Source organism: Pleurodeles waltl, chromosome 6, assembly GCF_031143425.1.
Source record: "Pleurodeles waltl isolate 20211129_DDA chromosome 6, aPleWal1.hap1.20221129, whole genome shotgun sequence".
In the NCBI taxonomy this organism is placed as follows: domain Eukaryota; kingdom Metazoa; phylum Chordata; class Amphibia; order Caudata; family Salamandridae; genus Pleurodeles; species Pleurodeles waltl.
The window spans coordinates 1,663,312,373-1,663,328,085 of record NC_090445.1 but is presented as its reverse complement, the minus strand read 5'-3'; the positions used below and the strand labels follow the sequence as shown (position 1 = coordinate 1,663,328,085).

The window sequence follows — 15,713 nt, the reverse complement described above, 5'->3', positions numbered from 1 at the left end:
GGTAAGCAAAGCCGTCCATGGTATCACGGTGCACTTTTACTGATGGTCCTTCAACTTGAAAAGTCTTTTTCATAGTACGTGAGTCTGTCTTTCATGTCGTTTATATACCAATTGGTGTTTGCCACATTTTGCTTCTAATAAACTAATTTACCTGGAGTTCCTGGAGTGTGGCGTAATAATTTTTTTTGTGATAAACCTATATATATATATATATATATTTAATACTAAATACTTTATTATTATGTTGAGCTCTCTAAGGAAATGCTACAAGCCAGTGGTTCCCAGCCTGTGGTCCGGAGACCCCTTGAGGTCCGTGAAGCCTACTCAGAGGGTCCGCGACTGCTTAGAAAATTAAATAATATTAACAGATTAGGTCCCCAGCTTTCAGTAATGACTTAGTGGGGGGGTCCCCGTATTCCAATAATGATTCAGTGGGGGTCCCTGGGTTCCAGTAATAATAAGGTGGGGGTTCAGAGAAGTCAAAAGGATGGGAACCACTGCTGTAAGCTATGCTTGCATCACTAATGATGGATCCAGTTCAAAAATGTGTTCACGTTTGCAACATTTAACAGTTTGAGACAGCACACAGTGCTCCCATAGTGATCTCTGAATATATGCAGACAGGTGCAGAAGCATGAAAGCTATTGCCAATTTATTGCTTTCAAAAGCAAATGTACATTAAATACATGAAACTTGCAGCTTGGAAAAAAAACTGTTAATCTGTTGTGCAACTTTAGATACCAGAAAACGAGATTGATGCTTGCTAATATTTTTTGTTTAAAAATAATGGAAAATCTGTGTAAACCCATTATGGGTAACAGAAACATAAGCTGGGGTCCAGATTTTAAAAGCAGTCACAAGAATGCACCTGTAGGCATATGTCAATGCACTGGGGCAGAGTTACTACATGCAAGAATTCACACGTGTTTACAGAAGAAGGCCTAGAAAGTGTACACCTTGCAAAATGCTGTGATTTTCGTTTTCACCTGAGCAAATATAGACATGTATATTTTCTAGAGTGGCAGCTGGTAATTTTAGGAAGGAGGGGGAAGACGGGACACACATACAGACTCACACATTCATTCACACACATGCACGCAAGCACCACCAAAAAAAAAAAAAATCACACACACTTACCTACAGCTTAGCCTCGGAGGTCCCTGAAGGGTTTTCTCATTGGTTAACCAGTGAGGGAAGAGAGCAGTCCTACCTTGTCACAGAGTGGGATGGGGTCATTGGGACTGCTCACCCCACCCCACTCTGTGACAATGTGTCACTGATTGACCTTGAGTCAATGAGTAGCACTACCCCTTGTCACCGAAGAGGAGGGCCTCCAGGACCTTAGCTGATCTGCAAAAGTCATGCCCACAGGAGGCATCCAAGAGCCTGGGCAAATAGTGCATGTCTCGCTCCTGGCTGCCTGACCTCAAAATGAAGAGTCTGTCAGGCTGACCTTTGCTCAGCCTGACAGACACTCTTCCTGAAGGGCAAAACGCAAGGGGGCGTAGCTCCTCAGCCCCAAAGGACAGGCCGACTGAATTTTTATTTACACAAACTCACTATTACTACTCTACCTTTTCTCAGTGCTGGAAAAAGTTTGACCCCTAACCTTGCCAAGAGTACATTTTCAAGCTTTTCCATTGTGGAAGAGATTGGCGGGAAGTTAGTGATTACCCTTAAGCATGTATGTCTGCGGCTGTGCACAGACTCCCAAGGCTTTCCAGTCCTGGAACTGCTGATTCCTGCCCACTTGCAGCCCCTGTCTATCAATTTGTTTAATGGTGGGAAAATCTTACACTTTGTAGATCCAAATCCTGCTATCTTGCGAGACCTGGCTCAGAGAGGTTGTTATCAGAGCTGTGATATAATGAGAATGCTGCTATAATTTGTCACCTCACTACATGGCACCATTGGGAAAAGTGGATTTTTTTACAGGACTAATTGACTTCTGAAGCGTTCTTCCACTTGGAAAAGTGTATATTTTATAAAAGTCCACTCCTCTGTGAAGGTTCTGCACCCTACACTTAGTGCCTCTTTTTTCAGTCTTGCAGGCTTTTTTGCACCCTCGCTTGTTGTCTTTCTTTCTCTTCGTCTTTTCCATCCTTGATCTCTCTTGATCTGGGTCAAATTCTGTTATGAAAACTAATACTTGGTCCCAAAAAATGATAACTAGTGCTACATACCTAACTTCGCAAGCACAAATTAAGCATTGATTTAAACCCATTCTACCAGACCTCTACTCTCTACAGTTTCCATCTTCAAACTCCCTCCTGCATGCCACCTGCAGAGTTGGTGAATTCCAAGCTGGATTACGGTTGCGCCCTCTGAAGGGGTCTTTCCCACTTCCGGGTATGGCTGTCGCTCATGTGATTTCTTCAATTGGAATTTCTTGCGGGGATGACAGATTTTCTAGGCCCAGACTCTGGAGCAGACTCTCCCTTCTCATTAAGAAGATCATTACTTAGATTCATTTAGGAAAGGATTAGAAATCTGACTTTTCTGGTGACTTTTTTCTGTGTTCGTGATAGCCTGCGCCGCATATGAGTTATTCTGCGCAATTTAATCTGTTAGACATAATTAAATAAAATCTTCTATGGTACTGCCATAACAAAAAAAACACTCCTGTGCGATTTAAGGGCCCACAATCATGAAAGGAACTTATTAAAAAGTTTGTCTTCCAGTTGCTATTTAGTCAGAACTAGTCTCTTGTTTTAATTCGTAGAATACTGACTTGCAAGGTTTTACCTCTAACTTTTTTTGGTTTTTTTTATCTTCGAAGTCTGCACACATTTCCTGAAGTTTGCAACAATTTTTGTAAATCTAATGCCCGGAGAAGACTTTCAGTGATAAGTGGTTGGTGGAAGAAAATACTGCATAAAACACTTTGGGAATTGTTTTGGGTGGGGGAGAGAATTGATCTTACAAACTAAGTTGGAAACCTCGCCAGTCTTTGCAAATCTCTCGAAGTGGGACAGTTTTGTACAACTCGACTTTGCCCACCTATAGTTTTACAATATGTGTGTGTATAATTATAGGGGTTGAAACCCTTTGCCACAACCATCTAATCTTTATTCAGTCATCCGTAAGAACTTCTGGCCGTATTATGTCCTCTGTGCAATTAATTAATTCACTGTGGAAATTCCAGACAGCCTTGGGATACCGAGGTCACCAGAAAAGCACATATTTTAAAACAAGCACCCAATTTTTGCAGCATCAAAATTCGCATTTTATTGCTTGGCTCCTGAATTCTATGGCATAACTCTGTTATTTAGTGACCAAATCATATATTGATTTGAACATCATAGTTGGCTAAATATATTTATGTACAAGATACCTGAGAACCTCGGAATATTTAATGGCTCTCAAATGTGACTTAAGATTTTACGTATTGTTTTCCTTTGCTATGTTGCCACTGGCATTCCCATTTGATTGTATTTTTTGAAATTCAAATGCTTTATATGATTGTAGTGGTATGTAGGTCGCAGTTCTTCCTCTCTCCTTGTACAGTCCTGCTTCATATCATCTCACTCTCAGATAAACTTGTATGCCATCCTCTTCACAGTACCTTGATTTGCAGGTGGAAACTGCATAACACTACCGTATGCCGAATAGACGGTGTAGGAAGTTGGCTCTGTATGCACTATTTCAAAGTAAGGAATAGAATGTACAGAGTCCAAGGGTTCCCCTTAGAGGTAAGATAGTGGCAAAAAGAGATAATACTAATGCTCTATTTTGTGGTAGTGTGGTCGAGCAGTAGGCTTATCAAAGGAGTAGTGTTAAGCATTTGTTGTACATACACACAGGCAATAAATGAGGAACACACACTCGGAGACAATTCCAGGCCAACAGGTTTTTGTATAGAAAAATATATTTTCTTAATTTATTTTAAGAACCACAGGTTCAAATTCTACATGTAATACTTTGCATGAAAGGTATTGCAGGTAAGTACTTTAGGAACTTTGAATAATCACAATAGCATATATACTTTTCAAATAAAACACATATAGCTATTTTAAAACTAGACAGTGCAATTTTCACAGTTCCTAGGGGAGGTAAGTTATTGTTAGTTCTTGCAGGTAAGTAAACCACCTACGGGGTTCAAATTGGGGTCCAAGGTAGCCCACCGTTGGGGGTTCAATGCAACCCCAAAGTTACCACACCAGCAGCTCAGGGCCGGTCAGGTGCAGAGTTCAAAGTGGTGCCCAAAACGCATAGGCTTCAATGGAGAAGGGGGTGCCCCGGTTCCAGTCTGCCAGCAGGTAAGTACCCGCGTCTTCGGAGGGCAGACCAGGGGGGTTTTGTAGGGCACCGGGGGGGACACAAGTAAGCACTGAAAGTACACCCTCAGCAGCACGGGGGCGGCCGGGTGCAGTGTGCAAACACGCGTCGGGTTTGTAATAGGAATCAATGGGAGACCAAGGGGTCTCTTCAGCGATGCAGGCAAGGGGGTGGATCCTCTGGGTAGCCACCACCTGGGCAACGGAGAGGGCCTCCTGGGGGTCACGCCTGTACTGGGGTTCCGATCCTTCAGGTCCTGGGGGCTGCGGGTGCAGGGTCTTTTCCAGGCGTCAGCATTTTGGATTCAGTCAGTCGCGGTCAGGGGGAGCCTCGGGATTCCCTCTGCAGGCGTCGCTGTGGGGGCTCGGGGGGGGACAACTTTGGTTACTCACAGTCTTGGAGTCGCCGGGGGGTCCTCCCTGTGACGTTGTTTCTACACCAGTCGAGTCGGGGTCGTCGGGCGCAGTGTTGCAAGTCTCACGCTTCTGGCGGGAATTGCAGGGGTCTTTAAAGTTGCTCCTCTGGAAACAAAGTTGCAGTCTTTGTTGAACAGGGCCGCTGTTCTCTGGAGTTTCTTGGTCCTTTTAGAGCAGGGCAGTCCTCTGAGGATTCAGAGGTCGCTGGTCCTGGGGAAAGCGTCGCTGGAGCAGTTTTCTTCCGAAGGGGGGAGGCAGGCCGGTAGGGCTGGGGCCAAAGCAGTTGGTGTCTCCGTCTTCTCTGCAGGGTTTTTCAGCTCAGCAGTCCTCTTCTTCTTAGGTTGCAGGAATCTGATTTCCTAGGTTCAGGGGAGCCCCTAAATACGGAATTTAGGGGTGTGTTTAGGTCAGGGAGGGCAGTAGCCAATGGCTACTAGCCCTGAGGGTGGCCACACCCTCTTTGTGCCTCCTCCCAAGGGGAGGGGGTCACATTCCTATCCCTATTGGGGGGGATGCAGATGGAGGATTCCTAAAAGTCAGAGTCACTTCAGCTCAGGTTGCCTTAGGGGCTGTCCTGACTGGTCAGTGACTCCTCCTTGTTTTTCTCATTATCTCCTCCGGCCTTGCCGCCAAAAGTGGGGCCGTGGCCGGAGGGGGTGGGCAACTCCACTAGCTGGAATGCCCTGTGGTGCTGGAACAAAGGGGGTGAGCCTTTGAGGCTCACCGCCAGGTGTTACAGCTCCTGCCTGGGGGAGGTGATACCATCTCCACCCAGTGCAGGCTTTGTTACTAGCCACAGAGTGACAAAGGCACTCTCCCCATGTGGCCAGCAACATGTCTCGAGTGTGGCAGGCTGCTAGAACCAGTCAGCCTACACGGGTAGTTGGTTAAAGTTTCAGGGGGCACCTCTAAGGTGCCCTCTGGGGTGTATTTTACAATAAAATGTACACTGGCATCAGTGTGCATTTATTGTGCGGAGAAGTTTGATACTAAACTTCTCAGTTTTCAGTGTAGCCATTATGGTGCTGTGGAGTTCGTGTTTGACAGACTCCCAGACCATATACTCTTATGGCTACCCTGCACTTACAATGTCTAAGGTTTGGCTTAGACACTGTAGGGGCACAGTGCTCATGCACTGGTGCCCTCACCTATGGTATAGTGCACCCTGCCTTAGGGCTGTAAGGCCTGCTAGAGGGGTGACTTATCTATACTGCATAGGCAGTGTGAGGTTGGCATGGCACCCTGAGGGGAGTGCCATGTCGACTTACTCGTTTTGTCCTCACCAGCACACACAAGCTGGCAAGCAGTGTGTCTGTGCTGAGTGTGCTGAGTGAGGGGTCCCCAGTGTGGCATAAGATATGCTGCAGCCCTTAGAGACCTTCCCTGGCATCAGGGCCCTTGGTACCAGGGGTACCAGTTACAAGGGACTTACCTGGATGCCAGGGTGTGCCAATTGTGTAAAACAAAAGTACAGGTTAGGGAAAGAACACTGGTGCTGGGGCCTGGTTAGCAGGCCTCAGCACACTTTTAATTCAAAACATAGCATCAGCAAAGGCAAAAAGTCAGGGGGTAACCATGCCAAGGAGGCATTTCCTTACAGACGGTAAAGAGACTGTGGGTCTTATAAATGTATTTGTTGCCTAGTCGCCACTGTAGCAGACGCAGAACCTGATTAGACCTTGGCGGATGGGATCCTCTGCCACAAACATGGCAGATATCCCACCCACTGTTTTACAAGTTTCATGGGATATAATAACACTTGTAATATGGCAGACGGGATATCCGTCATGGTTGTGACGGAGTATCCCTTCCGCCAAGGTCTTAATTAGGCTCATAGTGTCTCTACCATACCGGCAGTTGCTGGGCCACCACATCTACAGGTGTCACATGGATGGGTAAACAAGTCATCATGGCTGCAGGTCATCCATGCCAGCATGGTGTTCTTGTCATCACTCGTGATTCCTGAATGTAGACCTCCCAAAGCAGAAGGTGGTGAGCCCCAACTAAACTAACGTCTCCCATGCTCTGGTAGTGTTCTTCCTTGGCATGGTGTTTTTCTGCCTTGGACCACCATGGTTACAATGGTAGTTCTGCTCAGAAGGAATAGAGAAACTACCTAAATTGGGCAGATCCACCCAAACTAATTGCCTCACCTTTGTGCCTGCTGAAAGGGTTTTCCCGATGCCAGTGCGGCCGTGCCATTGGCAGCTCCTCCTACATCCGCATTCTAGATGAGGCCACAAAATAAAGAAAGGGGGGACAAAGGCAGGTGTCCCATTACCATCTTCTTCTTAATGAAGTCTTTTGTGCCTGAAGATTCCACCAACTTTACTGGACATTTTGAAAACAGTTTCACTATATTGCATAGGGGCAGTCATCAGTAACAGCTCTGTTTCGTTGATTTGGGAGTATTTCATTGTAGTAAACCTTGTGGTTTGTTTCTAATAGCTTGAAGTCCCCAAAGGATGTCTGGAATTGTGGGGGTCCAATGACTGTCATAAATTCCAGCTATCAGATTTGTCATTTGTGTTTCTGTTTTGTTGCAACTACAGGACTTTTTGTGTAATGACACATCTCCGATGAATGATCTTCCAAAAACCTGGCTTGGCCTAAGGAACATGCAGCTGCCCCATTTTGGCCTTCATGTTGCATTGCAATTGCATTTTGGAAGTGTTTCCTACCCCAGATAAGGTGCTGGAGCGTATTAGTGCATGGATAGCAAGTCAATAATGGGATAGTGCTTGCTTGTAAGAGTGTTGGCTATCAGTGGACCTATCTTGGAAGTGTTTTGTTGCTGTGTGTGAGTGGCACATTTATCCTGCCTTATCTCACAGACTCTATGTACATAGCGATGCTTAAGAGTGAGAAAAAGGACTCAAGCAGACTTCATTAACTGATTGTTGAGAATGGTTGAACTATGTCGGCACAAAATGACAGTGGAACAGCTTATTCCTCGTACTGGATACAAGCAGTCATGGCACAAGATCTATACTACCTAGATTGATAGGAAAGTGACCAGCAGGCATACAAAGTAACCCACACGAGAAATGCAATACTAGTAAATGATATTTTGGGACTAACCAGGAGCACGTGAGGAGCTTCCTAATGAGTGCACTGCTAGCAAGCAGCAGCAATAAATCCTGCATAAGGTCCACCCAGGAGCCATGGGATGGTGACCTTGGGAAGGCACACTCTACCGGTCGACAGCATATCTTCCACATAGGGTCCACCCAAGAGTGAAAGCTCAAGGCATATACTGCGTAGGAAAGAGGATTATTATTTGGGATGGATAGTCGCCCAACTTAAGAAGTAATAACTTTATCCCTAAATTTTCAGAAGTCTCTAAATTTATCTTAGCTCATCCCCCTGTTAACTATAGCACAGAGCAAACAGGCTTAATTAAGGGAAATGTGTAAAGTATTTATGCAGTAATAAAGACAAAACACCAAATAATAAAAATCTCAAACCAAATTAGAAAAATAAAGTATTTTTATGAACAAAATGACACCAAAACAACAATTCACTCAGGAGTACCGGAGGCATGAGTTTTTAAAGTTTGATGCTGAAATTGTTAACGTTCCCATTCATTAAAACCACAAAAACATACAAAATGTAATAAACGACAGTTTAATTTTAACCACACTACACAGAGCATCCCAAACAACTGTATGTATGTGACTTACAGATAGTAAGCCCTGCTAAAAAGAACTGAACAAGCTCAAGGTCTTACAGATGCTGTAGGCAAAGGAGCTAAGACCCAGTAATAATAACTGTAATGTATTGTAGTATTTGTTCAGCTACAGCGTGTGGGAGTGTGTGATTGGGATGGTGCAGGTTTTGTGCCTGTGCTGGAAGTGTTTTCAGTTGTACCAAATTACCTCCAAGGTGTGGTCATGTTATGGAAACCATCGCCTGACAGTGTGATTGGGGGGGGGAGAATGTGAGAGATAGGCATTCAAATTATATTTATAATATAATAAGTTCTGATCAGCTTAACCCCAGGGGTAATGTGATGCTGTGTGACCATAAACAAAAAAGGTGGAGGGGTAATCTGATAAGGCCCAGTAATCCTTACAGCGACTCGTGCCAGGCTGAGATACTGTCAAATGAGTAAATGGATACCAAAAGTTTAAGGATGAGGATTGGCAGTGGCCGTGCACTATTTTATCATATTTATTTATTTTTCTCCTGCTGAAATACATCCCATGGAAGAGAAATGATGGGGATCAGTAATTAAAGCTGGCAATATGAGCAGAAGCTAAACGCACTTTAAAAGGCCCAGATTTCACCTACTCCTGCCAGGGAGTAGGAAGTCAACATTTTGAGCAGGGGTTCACACCCCAAGACCGTATCTGACTCTCGGAAGGTTATCAAAGAGGCATGGGCCCCATTTGAATGACCCCAGTCGGGCTATAGCTCCAACCTCAGCTAGATGGGCACTGTGCACATGCGAGAGACAGACAAAGCCCTTTGGTAGGTTGATGCTCTAACCATGCAAGAGTGAATCTGCCTCGGGTGGCCCTGCTGGTGTCCCCTTTCCACAGAGCCCGATATTTTGAGTGGATCCCAGAGACACTTGTTCTTTCTGGTTTACGTAACCAGGCATCCTCCTCACCGTCTAAAGTTTCCTCCCAGAACAACTTCCACTTTCAATGTTAGTACTGAATGACAATGCAGGGTAAAAAATTAACAATGAGGTGAAAGGGGACTTTGAGCCTGATTTAGAGTTTGACGGACAGGCTACTCTGTTACAAACATGACTGATATCCCGTCCGCCGAATTCCGATTCCCATAGGATATAATGGAATCGTAATACAGCAGACGGGATATGTGTCAGAGGTAATCCTATCCACCAAACTAGATCAGGCTCCGAGCCTGAATCCATTTTTTTTGCTAGTACAGCAGGATGTTAATGATTTGGTAATTCTCAGTTGTTTGTTGATAGCCCGGCTCTTCTCTGACCTGTACGGCTTGTGAACAATTTGTGGGTTTTTTTGTGTAGTGTATAGTAAACATTATGTTGTTATTTCGCAATTCAACTGTTTTTAGTTTACCTACGAAGTTCCTGATGCTGAGTTAGCATTTCTGGGATTCGAATTACTGTAACCCACTGCATGTTTCAGCAGCGAGCCACACTACAAGGGCGAAGGGATGAGAAGTGGGATGAGATTTACAGGGAGAGGTTGGACAGCCTGTGGGGGTTCAAAGCTGGCAGTGGAAGAAGGGGAGGGACATTTTCAGGGGTGTTCCTGCTTAGCGACCAAGCAGGGCTGTGGAATAACGTCACCAGGACGCACCAGGTACGTGCGGAAAATGCCTCTTCAAACCACTTAAAAATGACCTTGTAAAAATGTCAGGTCTTTTGATGCTGCTCAGCCCTGCTGCGCCATCTCTGCTCAGAACACACTGCGCTTTAATAATTCTCGCGCATACAAATCATGAACAGAGCTGAGGCAACCAAGACATGCCCTTGAAGCGGAAACAAAAAAACGCGATTGAAAACGACCAAGAAAAAAACTAATGTTTTGGGCCTGTGCGTCTAATTTTTTTTTTTTTTTGGTTTAAGACTTCTAAAGGGCGGGTAAAGGCCGTGCGGTAGAAAGTGGTTTACGTGCAGGTGGGTGAGAAAAGAGCGTCTCGAAGCATGGTGGGGCCTGAAGAGGGGATTCCGTGCCAAGGACCAGGGCGAGCCTCCGCCTGGGCGTGACGGTGACTCAGAGGCCCTGGCCCCGTCCCAGCTTGCTGCTCTCCAGCGGTTACCAGATTTGAAAATGGGCTCTGCGCTCGGCCATGCCTCGGAGTGCGACCTGCAGGAGATCCCCGCACTTCAGGGCGCTATGGAGGCTGTGGCAGTGCTTTCTCAGGCCCAAGAGGCATCATGGCGCTGGACGCGGCCGAGGAAGGTAAGCGCTGGCTGCGCGGAGCCTGAGGGAAATGGCGGGAATTCTAGAAGTCACCCTGGGACTAAAACTGTGAAACATGCAGAGTGGGCGAGGGATGCTCGCAGGAAGCTTGACGCGCCAATGCCGTTGGAAAAAGTTGTGGAATAATTTTACGGGTTTGTTGCTAAACACGAAAAGCATGTGGATTAAGGGTGCACCTGATGCATGCATTCAGGAAAAAGAGGTGGTTTAAATACTGTACCCCCGCGGAAACGCTTATTAAACGGGGTTCCCCTGTTGGAGCACAGTGTTTTTGTAGACTACAACTCTAGCAATGAAAAGGTACACTTTGAAACGTGTCTAGCGCCTCATGGAGGCTCGATGTGCTCTGTGGCGCTAGGAATTTCATAGCCAAACTGAAATCACAGCCAATTCGAACTGCGGTGCCATGAGGCACCTTGTAGCCACTAGTAGCGATGGGGTACATCAGTTACTGAGTGTGAGACATCTAAGCTTTTAATTGGTAACTCAGATTGGACTATCCGTTTCTTTTACAGATGAGTCACCAACCCGGTTGGTTGTCCAACTAGGCAACTTTCAACCTTGTATACAACTCAGTCTTTAAAATGTTCTTACGAACCTGCCTTGTGAGAGTGAACTTCATTTTCCATTATCCATCCATACGACTGAAAGACCAGCTTTGCCGTGCTTAGTAATAAATGGTAAATTTCCATATCTCCTCATTTTATGAAGCCACTGGCAAATGTACAATGATACACGTCAACCAGAAGGCAGAGGAAGCTCAGACCAACCCTGCATTTAAAATTTGAAACTCAGATTTCAAAGGAAGTCTTCCAGGACTGGAAATGTCCTTACTTCTAACTAGTTGGCCACCAATTCACCCAGTTAAGAGAAATTCATCAGTCCTCTTTCAGGAGACCTTTTTCCTCTATGATGGTCTATGTCAATTTCTAGTACCGAAGAATTTTACTTCTTGGCGGCCACCAATGTTCCATTCACATGTAGACTACTTTTTGGGACTAGCTGTGCTAACGTATCCCTCCAGTTCGGCTTTACTCCCACTAGCTAAATCCTCTTCAAGCCATATTTTATCTCTCGTAGATACCTTTAACAAGACTGATTCAGCATATCTAATGCCCAAGTGTAAGTGGTATATCCCAGAATGAATTGTCAGACATGTTGGGGTAATTTCATGGTGGTCCTGTGATTCCGGTGGAACAGACCCTGAAAAAGTGCCTTCTCATTGGCTTCCGCTTCCCCCTCAAATGATATTTTACAAAACATACACACTGTATGTATTTGATTATAATCAACTCCCGCCTTTTTTATCACAATTCTCTCGATCTGGTTTGGGTTATAGGTTTAATATCAAAAGGCTACTTAATTAAGTATAATCTCCTTGTAAATACTAATAGGTTCTGAGACCTTGCATTCTGGAAGCATAACAATTTTATACAGAAAATCAAATATTACGTTTTAAACTAAATTTGTAAGAAAAAAAACATATGTAAAATTTAAATGATGCTTGACACACAATCGAAAAAACATGGCTGCGAGGTGAGTTGTAAGGATAAAATGGGAATGTGATAGGTTAAGAATATATGTGTCAAGAGTGGACAGAAAGAGACCCGAGATGCAGTGCAAGGGATATTAGAGCTGATGGCATGAAAATGAACACAAACTACTAAAGGGAGACATAGAACAAGCCATACAAGAGAAGTCTGATGGGTGACGAGGGATGTCAAAGCCATTGACACATTTTAAAAGTCACTCTAAGGAAATATAGGAAGTGAGGCAGATGGCAGAGTGAGCCGGGGTAAAAGCAGAGGGCGGACAGATCAGAGGACTTAGGAGTGGCAAGGAGCTGAGCTAGATTGCCCAAGCAGAGTTTAGAGAAGACTGTTGTAAGAGAGGATTGAGGCTCAAAGATCAAGCAAGTGGAGCAGACAATAGACAAAATGGAAGATCGTTAAAACTGGAATTCTCATTAGTGGAAGAGGAAGCAGGGAAAGTTCCCATTTTGCATAAATTGTATAGCGGCAGGTTTTCCACTTGAGAAAGGTTAAATGATCAGTGATTCAACCTGCAGTGGGTGGAGAGCAGAAAATTCACTGTGGAACAAAGATGTTGACTTATTAGAGCTTGCATGATTATCTCACTGTTTCAAACAAGTCAAGACCTAATGTCGGAAGTTCATGTTGATGTCTATTTTCAAACATTTAAAGGTCTTTTAGTTCAATCAGTTTGGGATCAGTTGTACTTTGGAGTACTCTACTGATTTTTAGAGCAGTATCTTCTTTTTGTCTTTTTCAATTATACTCTGTAGGTAAATTCACCCTTCTATGGTCTACCTAGATTTTTTGCTTATATGCGTCTGGGTTTACTGGCCTGTTTTGACTCTGAATACTGTCAGGCTGCTAAACTCCGTCATTTCCTGTGCTTAAAACATAGGCCAGCGGTTAATGGAAAAGCCACAGAATACGGCACAGAAAATGCACCAGTGGCAGAAAGGTACACCACTGACATGAGTGACTGTAAAAGCTAATAACAAAACAAAAAATAAAAAACTTTTATGAAATGTGGGAAAACTCCTTTATCCATTAGGTAAGTCACCCATGAGTAGCGCATTGGGGGGCTACAGGGCCTGGGTACAAAATGTTAAAGGGGAGACATGCATGGGATTGGCATGTCCCAAACACAATGGCATGATCAAACATGCTACTTCAATGGAAAGGCTGCAGTGGCATTTCTCTACTGTAAAAGCCTGCATAGGAATAAAAGTCATTTTTGTACTGATTGAGTGGGGAAAGGTCTAGGAAACAACTGACGTAGAGTTGTAACATTATCAAAGATCCCATACAGTGGTAACACTGGATGTTTAATAAGCTGGCCAGAGATGGTTTTATTAAATGCTGTCCTTTGGCTGAATCTTTGATAGTAAATCAGATCCAGTTCACCCATCCCCCAGTGGCATTACTGAACTCTCCCAGGCTGCAAAGTAGGTGTGAAATTACTTCCTGGTAAGAACAAAATGCCCCGGTCTTCCAGCTGCTCTCTGGCAGCAAGGAAGGGGAAGGTTAATTGTGGAATGTCCTCTCCTAGTTATTAAAGAGTGCAGGGGACAGACAAGGGCAACAGATGGACCACACAAAGGGACACGTAGTAACTCCAAAAGAAACATGTGTATAGTAAATAGGGTTCTGCCACACTTTTGATGATGGTCTGCTTCCATACCAGCTGTCTCCCTTCATCCCATTATGTGGCTTGAGTTCTGAACAATACTGGGTTGATTGTTAAGGATAGATTCCTCACTTTACTAGGACCACTTTTCGATGGGGATGTGCAGCTACTGGCAGTGGCCCTGCCAACTATAAAATCCTCATTAGCAGATTTTGTTTTGGTTGAAATTATGGTAAAATGGCAGGCAGGACTTAAAAACAAGCTGAAGTGACCATGGGACCTCTCACAACACCTGGTCAGTGACCAAAGGTGTCCATCTGCTAGCACATCAGAACACAAGCTGGAGTCCAAGAGGAAGAATTTGTTGCTATGGGCTCTCCATTGTACCCAAACCTTGAAGTGCTTCCCAGGGGACAGCCTGGTCCCTCTGTTCCTCTAAGGGCTAAAATGACAAGAAGGACATCTTTTCTCTGATAATCAGCAGATCTGTGGGCACTGATAACTATGCTGGAGCAGTGGCTGAAATGAGTGCTCAAGTTTTCCTCCTGCTGCTGTCTGAGATATCATTCCTTAGAGGCTGCCCTTGAGAATTGGGAACCTTGGGGGGAGGGGTGTGGAGTGGAGTCGGGGTGAACAAGAGAAAGAACATCTGCGTCCAAAAATATGTTGGCATATACCAAAAATGTCGACATCAGTGGATCAGTCCATGGTGTCAGGTGTGTCCAGAAAAAGTCACGACCTCGGAGAGAGGATTTCCAGGTTTCCAATGCTCTGATAATTTTTCCGCAAGAAATAAAACTTCAGTGGGACTTTGCACAGAAGGTATCCAGTCTTGTGGAGCATTGCCCGGCTGTGGCTTTCAACCTTGTCTGCTGGAGGTATTTGAGCTCTATAGTTTCTTCCAAGTCCAAAACGTAGGACTCGAGAGTGTGGAAAGGTGGGCTAAGTCATCCTGGCATTGTTCTTCAAGTTTTCCTCGCTGTGAAAGTTTGGTCTAAATGCTCAAGACTAAAACAGGACCACACGTTCAATATATCCAACTTTTTCTATGCCTCGCTGGCTTCTCTGGCCACAACGTCCTGTGTTGCCCCATTGGAACATTTTGACTACCATATTTTTTAGGTGACACAGTAAAACGGCAGACCAGGGCGAACTACTGGGTTTTATCCCTCCCCTCTGCGGGTGTGTGCAGTGTGTGACTGCACCTACCTGTAGGTGGTGGTATTCCCTGAACGACTTCTGGGACCCTCTTGCCTCCCCACAAAGATACCCCCTCAGGAGGTTACACAAATTGTGCTCTCCAATAACCTGCTTCCCCGTGCACCCACATATGCAATATGGTGCAGGGATGACGGTGTTGCCTTTTTTTCTCTGGGCCCTCACCCACATGCAAATGAGTGAATGGAATGCTTCTGTAATAAGAATTGATAATTTTGCTGAGTGCAGCAGAACCTGCACCCATGGGTCACAGTTATGTCTGGTAGCCACCATGCAAGTGCCAAGAGGTTTAAACTAAACAATGGTTCATCTCCATTCTCCACACAGTGCATTCTGCAACATTTACTCATGCCTCTTCCATTGTATATGGACTTTACTACCCACACAATTAATCAGTGGTGGGCGGTAATTTTAAGAAGGAGGGCGGGATGTTACACCTGCACATGTACACCTCACTAAACACCCAATCATTCACACACGCACTCACACACCCATTCACAACACTCATTAACAAATACATTCATACACACATGCACCAAATATTACAAAAAATAATAAAATTTACCTCAGCAACTCTGACCGGGAAGCCTCGGAGGTCCCAGTAGGGTTGGGAATGCTGCCTTCCCTCGTTGGCTGACCTAAGCTCAGCCAATGAGGGAAGGCAGCAATCCCAACTCGTCACAGAGTGGGATGGGGTCAGTGAGACTGCTGACTCCAC

The 15,713-nt window shown here is 44.9% G+C and overlaps 1 protein-coding gene across 2 annotated transcripts in view; it reads left to right on the top strand.

The window, feature by feature from the left end:
- Positions 1–15,713, top strand: part of GPSM1 (G protein signaling modulator 1) — a 581,170-nt gene that overhangs the window by 47,268 nt on the left and 518,189 nt on the right. Inside the window, exon 1 of one of the 2 annotated variants that reach the window (XM_069241617.1) lies at positions 10,404–10,597. The exons of the other annotated variant lie outside the window; for it this stretch is intronic. Coding sequence (XP_069097718.1) covers positions 10,485–10,597 — 113 coding nt within the window. The 5' untranslated portion in view covers positions 10,404–10,484. Of the gene's footprint in view, positions 1–10,403; positions 10,598–15,713 lie in introns of those variants that run through there. 2 annotated transcript variants of the gene reach the window in all.